Below are 16510 nucleotides of genomic sequence, written 5' to 3'. Positions count from 1 at the left end.
GTTTCAAACCAGAAGAAAAGCATGCATAGCTACCCAAGTTGTATTATGACTCCTCTAACAACCAATGCTCAGAAACAATGTCATCTCTCCTCTCTTAAGTATGTATCTAGTTTGTACATAACTTAGCATCCGATTTTGGTGCATAAATACAAAATATGAAAAATTGCTAAGGATAGTATATTTAAACATCTCTTTCAAAAATTTTGGATGGTGTACAGATTTGAAATGCCTCTTTTCTTAAATGAGTATAAAAGGACAGATACTTAGGTGTTCCAAATTCTGCCCTTAATAATACAGTAAGTCTATCTAGATTCATTGGTGGAAATGAGGACAAAATTTGATCCAGATGACATAATATATTCATTACATTATTAATACTGTAAATTAAGTAAATCTTCCCTCAATCTGATATGATGTGATGAAGGGAAACATAAGTTAAATTATCAGATATGTTTGACCTTCTCACTTTTCCAGAAAAGTCTAACAGAATTAGTAGTGAGAGGAAAAATGAAGGGATCAGCGCTCTTATAAATTTATGATGTCCTATAGGTCAAATTTTCCCTGTGTTATACCAGTGGATCTGGAGAAACTTGCAGTTTTTTCAAATTAAACTTATTTTTAAATAAATTTATTTAAATCAACTTCTTTCCTTAAATAAAGGATTTTTCCTACATAAAGTATATTATTATTCCATATTCCAAGATAAGCTGCATTCAAACACGGATCACTGGTAGCTCTTCTAAATATATAAAATCTCATGGTCTCAGGGCAATAAATACAGAAATGAGTTCCAGTTTTCTAGGAGAACTAGTAATCTAGTGGACTAGAGACAGCAGAGCATAGTTTTAAAATCTGTGTTCATAGAAAAGAGATTTTCATGACCTTTGCAGAGCTCATTAAGTAGTTAGTACTAATAGGAATGGCAAAACAAAGAATGGTATTTATTGATGCTTGGACAAATGTCTTTTTTTTTGTATATTCCCAGAGGAAAACAGAAAAGACACTTAGGACATGATTTCCTCAGTTCAGCTAAATTAATGGATTAAGCACTACTAAATTTATAATAGGCTAAATGAAATTTTGAAATTTTTTAAGCTATCAAAAATCAAAAGTATTTTCTGATATATCATTGGAGACTGAAAAGCTACAGAGGCAATGGATGGCATAAAATATTCATTGATAAAAGATGATTTTTAGAAGTAAAGCAGAACATCCATTGGCCAAAATAATTGCGGAAGAAATGACAGTTTAAATCATTTAGGTCAGAGTTAATATATTTTAGTTAAATATATATATAAAAATATGATTTTAAAATGTGAGTTTGTAACAGGATTGGAGATAAATTTCACTAGTATTTAGAACTGTAATATTCTTTCCACTTTGACTTTTGAATAAGGAATTTCACTAGTGCCCTATATATACATAATATGTATCCTATTATATACACATATATCATATATCTATCTTTATGCCTTAGAAAAACAATGTTTTCTCCATTATTTTACTTGTTAAGCAATTTCTTTTCATTGATAAATGAAACCACATATAAAAGAATCATTGAAATGTCTCTTTGTTGAAACAGACATATTAACATTAATAGAATTTTAAAAGCTTACATTTCATAGGAGGTTTATTTGCTGGGTTTTCACTGACTGAGTAACAAAAATAGAACTAATCATCTTTATTTTTAAGGTCTAATTCATTTATATGTCCTATTCAGACAGGTAATTTGTAATCCTCTTAGGAGAGTTTTAACTCAGATGATAACCATCTCTTACCAGCATAAACACTGTACTGGGTGTACATGGCAAGGTTTTGGTAGTGGGGAGGGGAAGGCTGCCTCTGTGGGAAAAGGTCAGAGGCTACCCTGCGCCAAACACAGATGGTTCCATTTGTCTCCCCAACAGCCCCACTGCAAGCCAAAGTGAAGCCAATCAATCAGCAAGGTTTGTGGTGCCTCTGTGATAACATATTTAAGAAAAGGTTAAAAAAAAAAAATGCTGGATGGAGAGAGGAGGAGGGAACAAAAAGAGTGATAAACATCAGAGGGAACATCAAGGTCAGAGCAGGAGCTCAGTAGTAGAGCAGATATTCACTGCAGCCTTTGGAGAACCCACCCCAGAGCAGGTGGATGTTCTTAAAGGAACTGCAGTCCATGGAAAACCTACACTGGAGCAGAGGAAAAGCATGAGAAGGAAAGAGCAACAGAGAGAAAATGCTATATATTGACCATAACCCTCACTCACATCCTCATTGTGCCGCTTGGGCAGGGGAGGCACAGAGTTGAAGAGTCTGAAGAGGAGTGAAGTTGAGCCTGGGAAAGTGGGGAGAAATGCTGCTGTTTTAATGTTTGTCTTTTCTTTCCCACTACCTGAATCAGTAATTAAATATTTAATTGGCAATGAATTAAATTAAATTTCCCCAAGTCAAGTCTGTTTTGCCTGCGACGGTAGTTGGTAACTGATCTCCCTGTCTTCATCTCAACCCACAAGCTTTCTTGTTCCACTTCTTCGTGTTTTCTCCCCCCATCCCACTGGGGGCACGGGAGTGAGAGAGCGGCTGGATGGCAGTTTGGCTGCTAGCCAAGGCTAACCCAGCACACATAGATATATATACAGCACAAGTTCATCATTAAAAATGCATCTTTGTTTACCTCATCACCTTATCTCTCATCATTTAAATGGAATTCGATCCCTCAAAATCTGTGAAATCCTAATTTTGTTAACAGAACCTATTTAAATTATTAATAAATTTTGAGGAAAAAATAATAACTACTTTTTTTGGTTTATATGTAACAACATGTCAACTAGATGTCACTCTAGTCAATCATAAATTTGATTCTGCCCCTTTACTCCACTCTTGTGAGACCCCACCTGGAGTACTGCATTAGCTCTGGGGCCCCCAACATAAGAAGGACATGAAGCTGTTGGAACAAGTACAGAGGAGGGCCTCGAAGATGATCAGAGGGCTGGAGCACCTCTCCTATGAAGACAGGCTGAGAGAGTTGGGGCTCTTCAGCCTGGAGAAGAGAAGGCTCCGGGGAGACCTTAGAGCAGCCTTCCAGTACCTGAAGGGGGCCTACAGGAAAGCGGGAGAGGGGCTTTTTACAAGGGCAAGTAGTGACAGGATGAGGGGTAATGGTTTTAAACTGAAAGAGGGTAGATTTAGATTAGATATTAGGAGGAAATTCTTTCCTGTGAGTGTGGTGAGACACTGGACCAGGTTGCCCAGAGAAGTTGTGGCTGCCCCCTCCCTGGCAGTGTTTAAGGCCAGGTTGGATGAGGCTTTGAGCAACCTGGTCTAGAGGAAAGGTGTCCCTGCCTGTGGCAGGGGGGTTGGAACTAGATGATCTTTAAGGTCCCTTCCAACCCAAACCATTCTATGATTCTATGATTCTATGATAAAGACATTTGGTTATGGATGAAATGATCCACTACTGCTTCTGTATTGTTCCAGATTAATATTGTACCCAGTCTCTTCTCTTGGAGTACTGTTTTTGTTAGCTGAGAAATGCTGCTTTTCCCTTCACTGGATACCAGTTGGTACAGTTTTTAAATGCTTTTTTTAACCCTTTTCAGCTATTTCTCAGAGTTTGACTTGTTAGAGCCAAACTTTTATAAATTATGCCAATTATATTATTTCTGTAATTGCAAAAGTAATTGAAGTAATTGCAGGTTTTTCCAGAGCAACAGAGATCTTGTGAGATGGTAAAAACAGTGGTTCTGCTGCTCATTTTCCTTATGCCTAGAGAGCTTAGGGAGACCACAACAAGCTGTTGCTGCTGTCAAAGGGAGGTTGCTGTGAAGGTTGGCATGACTGCTGTGAAAGGCTGTCAGCCCCTGAGAAGCCTTGAGCCAGCTCCAGCTGCACATTTCTGTACATTATGCACAAGTTTCTGTCTGCAGCCTTTTCCATTGCAGCTGAAATAGGCTTTTACTGGAAGCAATTTGGTGAGGTAGAGCTGGCTCATAAAATCAGAGCTAGTGCTTGAAGGAGCTATTAAATATTGCCTGCTTCCCACTGCTCCTGCCCTCTCTTCAAAGAGCCATACTATCTTGCTTGGTTTGGCAAGGCTTCCTTCACATTGCATCTGATACAAGGTCAGATCCCCAATGCGGGCCTTGCCCTATATTCCTTGTTATCCCATCCCTATTTCCAGAATTAGTTCATATTTCTTTAGCTGTACAAACAGCTAGTTTAGTTAATGTGTTTGTAGGAAACAGTTTTACCTTGGAGGTTAGTTTAGCACTGGAAAAGGGAACCCAGAGAGGTGGTGAAATCTCCATCCTTGGAGGACTTGCCTCGACAAAGCCATGACTGACTTGGTCTCATGTTGCCAATAACCCTACTTGAGTGAAAGGCTGGACTAGATGGGCTCGAGAGGTTCCTTTCAGCTAACACTTCTGGGATAAGACTTTGCTGTCATTTCAGTGGTGTTTCAGTGGGAGATGTGTGACAGTATGAGTACTTACAGCTGTTTACATTTAAATGGTTTAAATATGTGGCTGTTATTGTTCTATGGTGCCTAATGGTCTCAGCAATGCAGCAGCATCTCTGCTGTTGTACACATGCAGTCATGCTCTCATCTAACTGCAGCATTTTACCACTGATTGATAGACCTAACCCTTACTCTGAAGCCACCCATGTAGTCAAACTCTGCATGTGTATTGGGTAGGAGTAGTAGTATTGTATGATAAGTCTGATTCTGGAAATAAACTGTAAGTTACCATTCCTAATTTTATAATGAGTAATTTCTGGTGAAATAAAGGGAAATTCTTCTCCAAATGTAAGTGTCCCAGTATCTTAGTGCAAAGAATGTAGGAGGTTCCCTCTTGGGAAGAGCTACTCAGCAATAGAAGAGCATATGATGATATTTTCCTACTCAGTTCCTAACAGAGCAGCTTACAGCACAATTTCTCTCTTGACTTATGCCTAAAGATAAGCAAAAGAGTAGTTTTGCAGAAGTACATGCATATTTATAGTAAGAATTAGGCTTAAGTACTTTGCTGAATCCAGTTTACATATTACAGAATCACAGAATGCTTGAGGTTGGAAGGGGCCTCTTGAGATCATCTAGTCCAACCTCCCTGTTCAAGCAAGGTCAGCTAGAGCAGGTTGCCCAGGAATAATAATAAGGAATTAATAACAGTAAGAAATTAATTCTAATATTTATCCTTCAGTTGGATATTTATCGGCTACCTCAAAATATATTTACTGCACTTGCTCCTCATTGTAAATGAGTGACAAGTTTAACAAAAACACTCCTTAAACTCAGAAATTCAAATTGTAATATTTTCCTAAAAAGTCCATTACTTTCTATTACTGTTCTATTAGTATTTAAGCTATAACATTTCATCTCTTTGCTTCTTTTGTTATGTCTTTGCTTTCTTTTAAACTTTATGATTCCATCAAACAGAAACAACAAAAAGCAAAAGGTTTTATTCATGTGGGCATTTCAATAGAATCCAGAGGCTAATAGTTTTCATAATGATACATTTTAAATTCAGGTATACAGCGATGGTTTTGGGGACATTTTTTAAAAACTGCTGAGAGTTTAATGTTTTTAATGAGATCCATTGACAGGACAAGGGGCAATGGGTGCAAGCTGGAACACAGGAGGTTCCACATAAATATGAGGAAAAACTTCTTTACGGTGAGGGTAACCGAACACTGGAACAGGCTGCCCAGAGAGGTTGTGGAGTCTCCTTCTCTGGAGACATTCAAAACCCGCCTGGACGCGTTCCTGTGTGATATGATCTAGGTAATCCTGCTCCGGCAGGGGGATTGGACTAGATGATCTTTCGAGGTCCCTTCCAATCCCTAACATTCTGTGATTCTGTGATTCCTTGTAACAACAGGGAAAGGGAAAAAAACAGTGAGATCTCCCTTAATTCAGGCAAGTGGTAAACATTATTTGCTTCCTAAGAAGGGTCTCAGTTTTCGAAAGACCACCCATCTGAAGGTAGCAATTACAGGGACGGAATGGAAGAGTTAGATCCTGCAGGATTTATTATTGCTAAAACTATACATCAGGAGAAGATACAGGTATGCTCTTGTCTTTAGAGCATGTTAGGTATTTTATTTTCTCACACTTTAATAGAGGTACTACTGTCCATACTGTGAGTGTAGTTTGTGGCAGTAAAAAAAAACAACCCACAGAAAACAAAAATGGTAAAAAAAAACCTGTGTGAATTTAGGACATGTATTCCCTCATTTTTTCCCCTCCTCTGACTCCCCTTGAGTTTAACTATGATATTGTCATTAGGTCTATATATTATAAAGTTATAAAAGGAATCGTCACAATTGTGCTTTAACAATTAACCTAATGTTTTATGCTCAGCTCTTTTGATATTTCAGTTTTTCTCCTTTTTGAATGAAATTCTTGCACCATTGGAAACAATGCAACTGACTGATTGCAAAAAAGCAAAGATTTTACTTCTCTGCCTTAGTTTCTCCATCTATGAATTTGTCTATTTACTTTCACTCACCACTCTAACATGCTGTAAAGTTTAATAAATTGCTTAAAGATTCTGTGGGGATACAAGATAACTAAACTAGCAACTTCTACAAAATTGAGTTTTTTAGGTGATGGGGTTTTTTTTGATTACCTATTTTCCATTCTTATGCAGGTCACTTTAAAATGTAAATTGATACAAATGAAAATACACTTATAGCAAAACTGTCTGAGTTTTCTGACAGAATGTTGCATACATTAACAACAAAAGGAGACCTAAGGAGAATCTCCATCCTTTATTGGATGCAGGGGGAAACATAGTGACAAAGGATGAGGAAAAGGCTGAGATACTTAACGCCTTCTTTGCCTCAGTCTTTAGTAGTAAGATCAGTTGTTCTCGGGGTACCTAGCCCCCTGAGCTGGAAGACAGGGAGGAGAGTGAAGCCCCCATAATCCAAGGGGAAATGGTTAGAGACCTGCTACACCACTTAGATACACACAAGTCTATGGGGCAGGATGAGATCCACCCAAGGGTACTGAGGGAGCTGGCAGAAGTGCTCACCAAGCCACTTTCCATCATTTATCAGCAGTCCTGGGCAACCTGAGAGGTCCCAGTTGACTGGAGGTTAGCAAATGTGACACCCATCTACAAGAAAGGCCAGAAGGAAGATCCTGGGAACTACAGGCCTGTCATTCTGACCTCGGTTCCAGGGAAGGTTATGGAGCAGATCATCTTGAGTGCCATCACGCAGCATGTACAGAACAAACAGGTGATCAGGCCCAGTCAGCATGGGTTTATGAAAGGCAGGTCCTGCTTGACTAACCTAATCTCCTTCTATGACAAGATGACCCACTTCCTGGATGAAGGAAAGGCTGTGGATGTTGTCTACCTAGACTTTAGTAAAGCCTTTGACATCATTTCCCACAGCATTCTCCTGGAGAAAATGGCTGCTCATGGCTTGGATGGGCGTACTCTTCGCTGGGTAAAAAACTGGCTGGATGTCCAGGCCCAAAGAGTTGTGGTGAATGGAGTTCAATCCAGCTGGCGGCCTGTCACAAGTGGTGTTCCCCAGGGCTCAGTACTGGGGCCAGTTCTGTTCAATATCTTTATCAACGATCTGGACGAGGGAATCAAGTGCACCCTCAGTAAGTTTGCAGATGACACCAAGTTGGGCGGGAGTGTTGATCTGCTTGAGGGTAGGAGGGCTCTTCAGAGGGATCTGGACATGCTGGATCGATGGGCCGAGGCCAACTGTATGAGGTTCAACAAGGCCAAGTGCTGGGTCCTTCACTTGGGGCATAACAACCCCATGCAACGCTACAGGCTTGGGGAAGAGTGGCTGGAAAGCTGCCTGGCGTAAAAGGACCTGGGGGTGTTGGTTGATAGCTGGCTGAATATGAGCCAGCAGTGTGCCCAGGTGGCCAAGAAGGCCAACAGCATCCTGGCTTGTATCAGAACTAGTGTGGCCAGCAATACTAGGGAAGTGATCGTCCCCCTGTACTCGGCACTGGTGAGGCCGCGCCTCGAATACTGTGTTCACTTTTGGGACCCTCACCACAAGAAAGATATTGAGGTGCTGGAGCATGTCCAAAGAAGGGCAACAAAGCTAGTGAAGAGTCTGGAGCACGTCTTATGAGGAGCGGCTGAGGGAACCGGGGTTGTTTAGTCTGGAGAAAAGGATGCTCAGGGGATACCTTATCACTCTCTACAACTACTTAAAGGAGGTTGTAGCAAGGTGGTTGTCGGTCTCTTCTCCCAGGTAACAAGTGATAAGATGAGAGGAAATGGCCTCAAGTTGTGCCAGGGGAGGTTTAGATTGGATATCAGGAAAAATTTCTTCACCGAAGGGGTTGTCAAGCATTGGAACAGGCTGCCCAGGGAAGTGGTGGCGTCACCATCCCTGGGGGTATTTAAAAGACGAGTAGATGTGGCGCTTAGGGACACAGTTTAGTGGTGGACTTGGCAGTGTTAGGTTAATGGTTGGACTCAATGATCTTAAGGGTATTTTTCCAACCTAAATTATTCTATGCTTCTATGATTATATGGCTCAGCAACAGCATAATCTGCAGGGTTCACTTCCTTCATTTTCTTCTCTAGAGGCCTGTTTGGTGGTGAAACTGTTGTTTTCAGGAGGCAATTCCTAAACAAAACTTCCATAGGTAGCTGATCAGGCCTGCCTTAGAGTTTTCCAAATAAAGAAAGAAGTAGAGTTGATTCCTGGTACCAAACTCAATTTGTTCCGACTCTGTATTAACTGCATCATGTCAGCCTAACAGTTCTTCAGAATTGTATCAAAACACAACAGAATTTTACACTTTCAGAAGGCCCTTACAAACAGAACTGTATGCCTCACATTTCCATTGTAATTCAAAATGCTTTTCAGGAACAATTAAGCAATTAAAGTAAAGGCTAACCCAATGATGTTAGAAACAAATTTGCCATTTGTAAGATTTTGTGTCATAAGCCTTTGATTTGGGGAAATATTCTCAGGTTATCAATGAGCAAATTCCAAATTTACCTGGAACTAATTTAAAGCTGATATCTTTCAAAAAATTAAGGATTACTTGCATTTAAAGTTCAGGAAAGTCATATAAAATAAATAAGGTTCTTAAAACTTGGTTATTATGTCTTGTTGTACACTTGTCTCTGCCTTGAACCACATTTATTTCAGTACCCATGAATTTGTTGGCTGATCATAACTGTGCATAGTCAGTATTTACAACAGTACCTGTTACAGCTATCATGTCCATGACCTGTGTTTTAAAGAATAATTATGCTTGTGTCATTGAATTTGCAAAAGGAAACTTCCTGCATTTTTAATTTACCACTTACGTATGAATTGTAAATGAATCGGTTAAATCTTACATTTCAGTAAGAAAGTGGAAAACGTGAAATGGATCTGTTTATCAAATAAAATGGGATTGTATGGATTGATTTAAAAAAAAAATTATAATTTATTTTCTTGACCGCATAAATTCGTCTCTCTTTTTTTTTTATTCCAGAATCGAATGGAAGAAAGCAAAGCACTCTTTAGGACAATTATCACATATCCATGGTTCCAGAATTCTTCGGTCATTCTGTTCTTAAATAAAAAAGATCTCTTAGAGGAGAAAATTATGTGCTCCCATTTAGTTGATTATTTCCCAGAGTATGATGGTACGTATATTGCCACCAGAGCTCATGCCCCATTTACACCGCGGTAATGACAAAATGTAATAGTCTTGCCCATATTTTGATTAGAGGTTCTTAGGACAAAGATTATCACCCATTCTTCATTGCACCCATTGTCTTCTTTGCAAATTGTACTTAGTACACCAAATGGTTGGTTTTTTAGTTGAAAGACTTGCTGGTCACTTTTTTTAAAAAAAATTGTATGAAAAGGAAAAAATGGTTAAAAAAATAGCAATTTTTAATACTCCAAATTTTTAAAGTCACTGAAGTCTTGTGGGATTTTCTAGATTACTAGAATTTCATTTTTTAACCTCCATTAACTGTGGATAGGATGGCAGTACCTTTCATGTGAAATTATTGATTCTAGATGAGCAACATCATATTAGCAATGGACCTTGTTCTGTCCTTGTTCATAAGTTGGGATGAGGGTTTGAACTGAAGTATAAAGCTAAAATTACATAAAAATACATTTCTCATTTTTACACAGTGTCTCACATACTCTTCTTTTTTGTTTGTTTGTTTTTTTTGTTTTGTTTTGTTTTTTGTTTAAGGCTGGATATCTGAACAGAAGTGTCATAAATTCTTTGTGGCTGTCAGAGAAATCAGTATCACTCCTCCCACCCTTTCATTATACCATTTCTTTTTTGTTTCCTTTATTTTAATTTTATATTACTTATGTGAAGTTTAATGTACTTGTCCCAGAAAACATTATGTGGAACACAGCTGTTTCTAAGGAAGCTCTATTTTCAGAAAGTTCTCCTGAGGTGAAAAGTTAGGTATTCTAAGGTAACTGAGTGGAGGCTTTGGTAACAGAGAAAAAAATCAAATTCATACAATAACATCTTTTTTTGTTTCACCAGAGTGAAAAGGAGATTCAAAAGCTACAAAAAAGATTAAATCTCTCATTTTCAAAACTAGAGAGTGATAAAAGGAAAAAGTTACATTTTTTTTCTGTTTGAGAGGAAAGGATGTGTTCACAGTGAACAGCCTGCAGGACCAGACCATACTTATTTATGAGTCAGTTTAAGTTTAGTTTGATAGTACTATACAGAAGAGAACTGGCAGTTGAATAGAAAATATTCTTGTCCTTTCAAGTTACAAGTGTGACAGGTGCCCTAGATGACATCCTACAGGTGAGAAGGCTCTATGGGCCCTTCTGTTATCATCACTCAAGTGGAGATACACCTGTGTTAAATGCTTGTCCAGAAAAAAACCAGACAAAATTCACCCAGAATGGTTGAGGTTGGAAGGGACCTCTGGAGATCATCTGGTCCAACCCCCCTGCTCAAACAAGGGCACCTAGTGCCTGTTGCCCAGGACCATGTCCAGATGGCTTTTGAATATCTCCAAGGAGGGATACTCTACAACCTCTCTGGGCAACCTGTTCCAGTGTTCGGTCACCCTCACAGTAAAAAAGGGTTTCCTGATGTTCAGACGGAAACTCCTGTGTTTCACTTTGTTCCTATTGCCTCTTGTCCTCTCACTGTGCACCGTCGACAAGAGCCTGGCTCCTTCTTCTTTATACCCTTCCTTCAGATATTTGTACACATTGATGAGATCCCTGCCTGAGCCTTCTCTTCTTTAGAGTAAATGGCCCCAGGTTTCTCAGCCTTTCCTCTAGTCCCTTAATAATCTTTGTTGTCCTTTGCTGGACTCTCTCCAGTATATCCATGTCTCTCTTGTACTGGGGAGCCCAGAGACAGATACAGGACTCCAGGTGTGGCCTCACCAGTGCTGAGTAGAGGGGAAGGATCACCTCCCTCGATGTGCTGGCAACATTCATAGAATCATAGAATAGTTTTGGTTGGAAAGAACCTTTAAGATCATCAAGTCCAACCGGTAACCTAGCACTGCCAAGTCCACCACTAAGCCATGTCCCTAAGCACCACATCTACACGTCTTTTAAATACCTCCAGGGATGGTGACTCAACCACTTCCCTGGGTACACTAGTTCTGATAGAAGCCAGGATGCTGTTGGCCTTCTTGGCCACCTGGGCACACTGCTGGCTCATATTCAGCCAGCTATCAACCAACACCCCCAGGTCCTTTTACGCCAGGCAGCTTTCCAGCCACTATTCCCCAAGCCTGGAGCATTGCATGGGGTTGTTATGACCCAAGTGAAGGACCCAGCACTTGGCCTTGTTGAACCTCATACAGTTGGCCTCGGCCCATCAATCCAGCCTGTCCAGATCCCTCTGCAGAGCCTTCCTACCCTCAAGCAGATCAACATTCCCGCCCAACTTGGTGTCATCTGAGAACTTACTGAGGGTGCACTTGATTCCCTTGTCCAGATCGTTGATAAAGATATTGAACAGAACTGGCCCCAATACTGAGCCCTGGGGAACACCACTTGTGACAGGCTGCCAACTGGATTGAACTCCATTCACCACAACTCTTTGGGCCCGGACATCCACCCAGTTTTTTACCCAGCGAAGAGTACGTCTGTCCAAGCCATTCCTCCTAATGCAGCCCAGGATACCATTAGCCTTCTTTGCGGCAAGGGCACATTGCTGGCTCATGTTCAACTTGGCATCCACCAGGACCCCCAGGTCCTTTTCTGTCAAGCTGCTTTCCAGTTTTGGTGCCTGGGCTTGTTCCTCCTCAGGTGCAGGACTTGGCACTTCCCCTTGTTGAACTGCATGAGGTTCCTGTCAGCCCATTTCTCCAGTCTGTCAAGGGCCCTCTGGATGGCAGCCACTCCTCCCAGTTTTGTGTCATCAGCAAACTTGCTGATGGTACACTCTGCCCCCCGCATCTGGATCATTAATGAAGCTGTTAAAGAGGACTGGACCCAGTATTGACCCCTGGGGTACCCCACTAGTTACTGGCCTCCAACTAGACTTTGCGCCACTGATCACCACCCTCTGATCCCAGCCATTCATCCAGTTTTCAATCCCCCTCACTGTCTGCTCATCCAGCGCATACTATATCAGCTTCCCTATGAAGATCTTATGGAAGACAATGTCAAAAGCCTTACTAAAGGCTAGGTAGACAATATCCAGTGCTTTCCCCTCATCTACCAAGCCAGCCATTTCATCGTAGAAGGTTATCGGGTTTTCAATCAGTCAGCTCAGAGAAACCCTCTTCCTCTTCTCCTTTGCCATGGATAATGGAAACAAAAGAAGGTTATGGACCAGTAGGACCATAACCAGTAGGCCAGACCTGAAAGTCTTTAAGCATCTGACTCTAATTTTGCAGATCTTGCTGGACTTAGACAAGGTTATGCTTTGATTTGATTTCTTCTGGTGGAAAGATAGGGTGGGTTACACAGTCTGTGGTTTGCATGGGTCACTGTGTGGTCCCCTCTGCTGTTCCAGTATCCTGTTTGGAGATGTTGAAGATGGTCAGATTTGGAGAACTCATCAGGATGAGGTATTTTTCGGCTGGATCACTTCTCCCATGCAGTTTCCTGTCTGGTAGCACAATGGAGAAAGCAGCATTGGGATGACAAATACTAACCAGGATGGCAAATTGGACTGATTAAACTAAGCAGTTGTACTGCACAGTATGTCATAACAACACTGGATGAGAGACTGAGACATACTCAAGGGTCAAAGTATCACATGAAGGTATACTTTCACAGCTAATACTAAAAGACTGACTCACAGACTGGTATAAAGAGCTGGGAGAGGGGAAAAAGACAAAAAGGGGCCATGCTTGGGAAGGAAAGAAGAGAAAAATGTCTATCCACAGAAGCACACTCCCCTCCAGTCTTCAAAGATAATAAATGATTACACTCACCAAGCTAATGTAGCCAAGCCAAACTGTAGTACTTTTTATATAGGACTTGACTATCATATAAAAAGTAGGGAGCAATGGACAAGAAACCTACTGATTTGTATTATAATTCTTTTCCAAGATTATTTAGATCATAACCACTTAGCATTGTAAATCTAATATTGGCTCATTCCCTTTTTTCTAAATTCCTAAGGTGGCAAACTTCCTTTCTAACCTCAGTTTTACATACTTGAACTCCAGTCAAAAAAAAATTTAAATTACACGATAATCAGCAGACATGTTATTAGGTAAGCAAAGTTTGGATACAGACTTTGAATAGTGCAGTAGATTTTGAGAGAGGGACAACCCTACCTGTGTCTACCCACTGTAAAACTGTTTAACAAAATTCTAGGAAGTTGATTAAAACAATAAATGACTTATGCTGAAGAAATCATTGTCTTTGAAAGTCTAGGAATCTCCTTTACAAATATTTAAACTTATTAAGAGCAAAAAAAAGTAGTAGTGAAATTTATTGTTGCTGCTGTTTCTATAGCTGAAGCTAAAGGCTAGAATCTGTTGTGTTTCAAAATTTTAAAAAGCTTGAACAGTCCTCTCTGTCCTACCTCAGAGAACTTATTATCTGTTTACATGTTCTTCTCTACATCTCAGCAAATGTATAGTCTATATGTGTCTATATATACATATATATTCACGTGCATACACCAGGATATTGCAGAATCACGTTCTCCTTCCACAAGACTTTGCAACCAATAGATATCAGAAAGCATATGATTTCTCTTCTGTGCTTCCTTTGCTACCTAATTTTTTCAGTTTTCCAAATTAGAAATGTTTGCAATTATATTTAAGTATTAAAAATAAGTTTTATTGTGCAGTTATTGCAAGTTATGTGGGCACACGCTAACTCCCTAAGTACAGATTTCATAACCACTGAAGGACAGAACTATATAACAGCTGAGCACTGGTATTTATATTGTCATGTAACAAGACCAGGACTAATGAGGAGATAGGAGGAGGAGGCACAGCAAACATACATGTTCTGTAGAAACCCACATTGCAGAAACAGGAGGGCAAGAGAATAATGGCCTATGAAAATTGCACTGGAACAGAATTGCAGTATAGGAAAACAATAGCCTGTGGCTAATGTTCCTGCTTCTGTGTTGCTCTTTTGGCTGTGAACATGAATGAATCCTCACTGTTCTAGATTGGAAGTCTTTATTTTGCCTTCTGTCTTGTGTAAAGCAGAACATGTAGTTTGGTTACATAGACTTTGTGTTCTTCTGAGAATTACAGACCTAATTTAGATTTAATAGGATTGTCATATATAATTTAGATAATTGTTTTGTTAGAACATTAACTTTTTGCAATTTAACAGCTTCAACTAGCAAGCATGTATATTTTATTATCACTGAAGTAAATGAAATTCTATTGGAGACGGTGTCAGACCAGTTTAGGATGTAACTTGATTATGCTACGTTTTAAAATAACATACTTAAGTATAGTTTAAATATAGTAGATATAGACTGAAAATGGGCCAATTGTATTAATTTTTTTAAGTATTTATTAGTATAAAGAAACTATTTCTTCTGTTGTTCATTTTGTGTGGTTATAGATCATCAATTTCATCTCTCCATTTTAAACATCTTACAGAAGAAAGAGGATAGTCAGCAGGAAAAGAACAGCTCTTGCATGATCAACTTCTGGAATTTCCTTCCATTTTTATTTTTTAATGGTTCCTACTGGGAAAAAATAGTATATGGTAGTATTTATTAGTAAAAATTTTCCCTTCTTCTCTTATACGAGGATCACAGACTGAGTCTTTCTTCTGTTTTCTGCTCCTATGGTTCCCCTCCTAAAGACGCTCAAATATTGAACTGACTTTAGGAAAAACTGACTTTCTCTTCTTAATTATCAGGACCACAACGGGATGCACAAGCGGCACGAGAGTTCATCTTGAAGATGTTTGTGGACCTGAATCCAGACAGTGACAAAATTATCTACTCCCACTTCACATGTGCTACAGACACAGAAAATATACGCTTTGTCTTTGCTGCTGTCAAGGACACAATCCTACAGTTAAACCTGAAGGAGTACAACCTGGTCTAACTGTGCCTAGGAGGCCCTCCAAGACCACCTTTGCGTGATTGAAGATACACAAGAGGGACTGTATTATCTGTGAAAACAAATTACATAATACTAATTTATTGCCATCCTGGACTCTGTGAATGTCCACAGAGTTTTTAGTTAATATTATGATTTTATTTAAACAATATAGAGGAAAAACAAAAGATGCTGAAGTACATTCACAGTACATTTTCTTATTTTTTAGTCAAAACCTTGTGACTCAATGTGTTTTAAATTCTCAGTCGTACACTCACAAAGGATAACAGTTTTTTGCTACTGAAGCAAAATCAAGCTGGTTTCCTCTTTCCCTGACCCTTTCTCTCTCCCTCCTTCCTCCCCCCTTATGTTTTTAAAGGTACAATGGCTGTTTTCCCAGTTGCATTCCTTGGTAAAACATTTTCTGTTGAGTGATTTGGTCAGGAAAAATGCTATCATCAGAACTGAAGTTATCAGTCATTTGCATTTTACAGAATGAACTTTCTCTGAAGGATCAAAAGTATTGATAGTGTGATTTTTAAATTTTTCACATGGATGTTTTCATTCTGTCTTCAGTTGTGAGGCCAGAATATTGGGATTGCAAAATAGAAATAGTTGTGTATGGATTTAGAATTTAACCATACTTTCACAGTTCAGAAAGATGCATAGAAGACAGTAATGAAATAATTAAAGACACAAACCTGGGATGTTCATGGAATATCATAGAATCTCTTTTTAATTGCCATGTGCCATTATTTTCTCTTTTCTTTATTCACAAATGACAAACAGAAATGTCATGGACAATGCATTTTCCCCAGTGGCTACAGCCTGAAATAGTGATGGTTGGGTTTTTTTTTCAGTTGTGTGCATTTTTTCTTAAGTTAGAGCTTTTTTAAAGTGTGTTTTTCCACAGTAGAAAAAATATTTTTGTTGTATAAAATCTTGCCAAATCTGACTTTTTATAAAACCAATCCTTTTGAAACATAAGATACTGATTGAAATGCCAAACTGATGGATTGGGAACTGACCTGATTGGATCAACTACCAAA

At 39.4% G+C, this 16510-nt stretch overlaps 1 protein-coding gene across 1 annotated transcript in view; it reads left to right on the top strand.

The window, feature by feature from the left end:
* The window catches only part of LOC137675704 (guanine nucleotide-binding protein G(q) subunit alpha-like), a 203230-nt gene extending 187225 nt beyond the window's left edge, over positions 1-16005 (top strand). Inside the window, exons 6-7 of the mRNA XM_068421898.1 lie at positions 9458-9611; positions 15277-16005. Coding sequence (XP_068277999.1) covers positions 9458-9611; positions 15277-15467 — 345 coding nt within the window. The 3' untranslated portion in view covers positions 15468-16005. The remainder of the gene's footprint in view (positions 1-9457; positions 9612-15276) is intronic.
* The last annotated feature ends 505 nt before the right edge of the window (positions 16006-16510 follow it).

This window comes from Nyctibius grandis, chromosome W (assembly GCF_013368605.1).
Source record: "Nyctibius grandis isolate bNycGra1 chromosome W, bNycGra1.pri, whole genome shotgun sequence".
In the NCBI taxonomy this organism is placed as follows: domain Eukaryota; kingdom Metazoa; phylum Chordata; class Aves; order Nyctibiiformes; family Nyctibiidae; genus Nyctibius; species Nyctibius grandis.
Note: the sequence above shows the minus strand (reverse complement) of the source record. Positions and strands in the feature narration are given on the sequence as shown.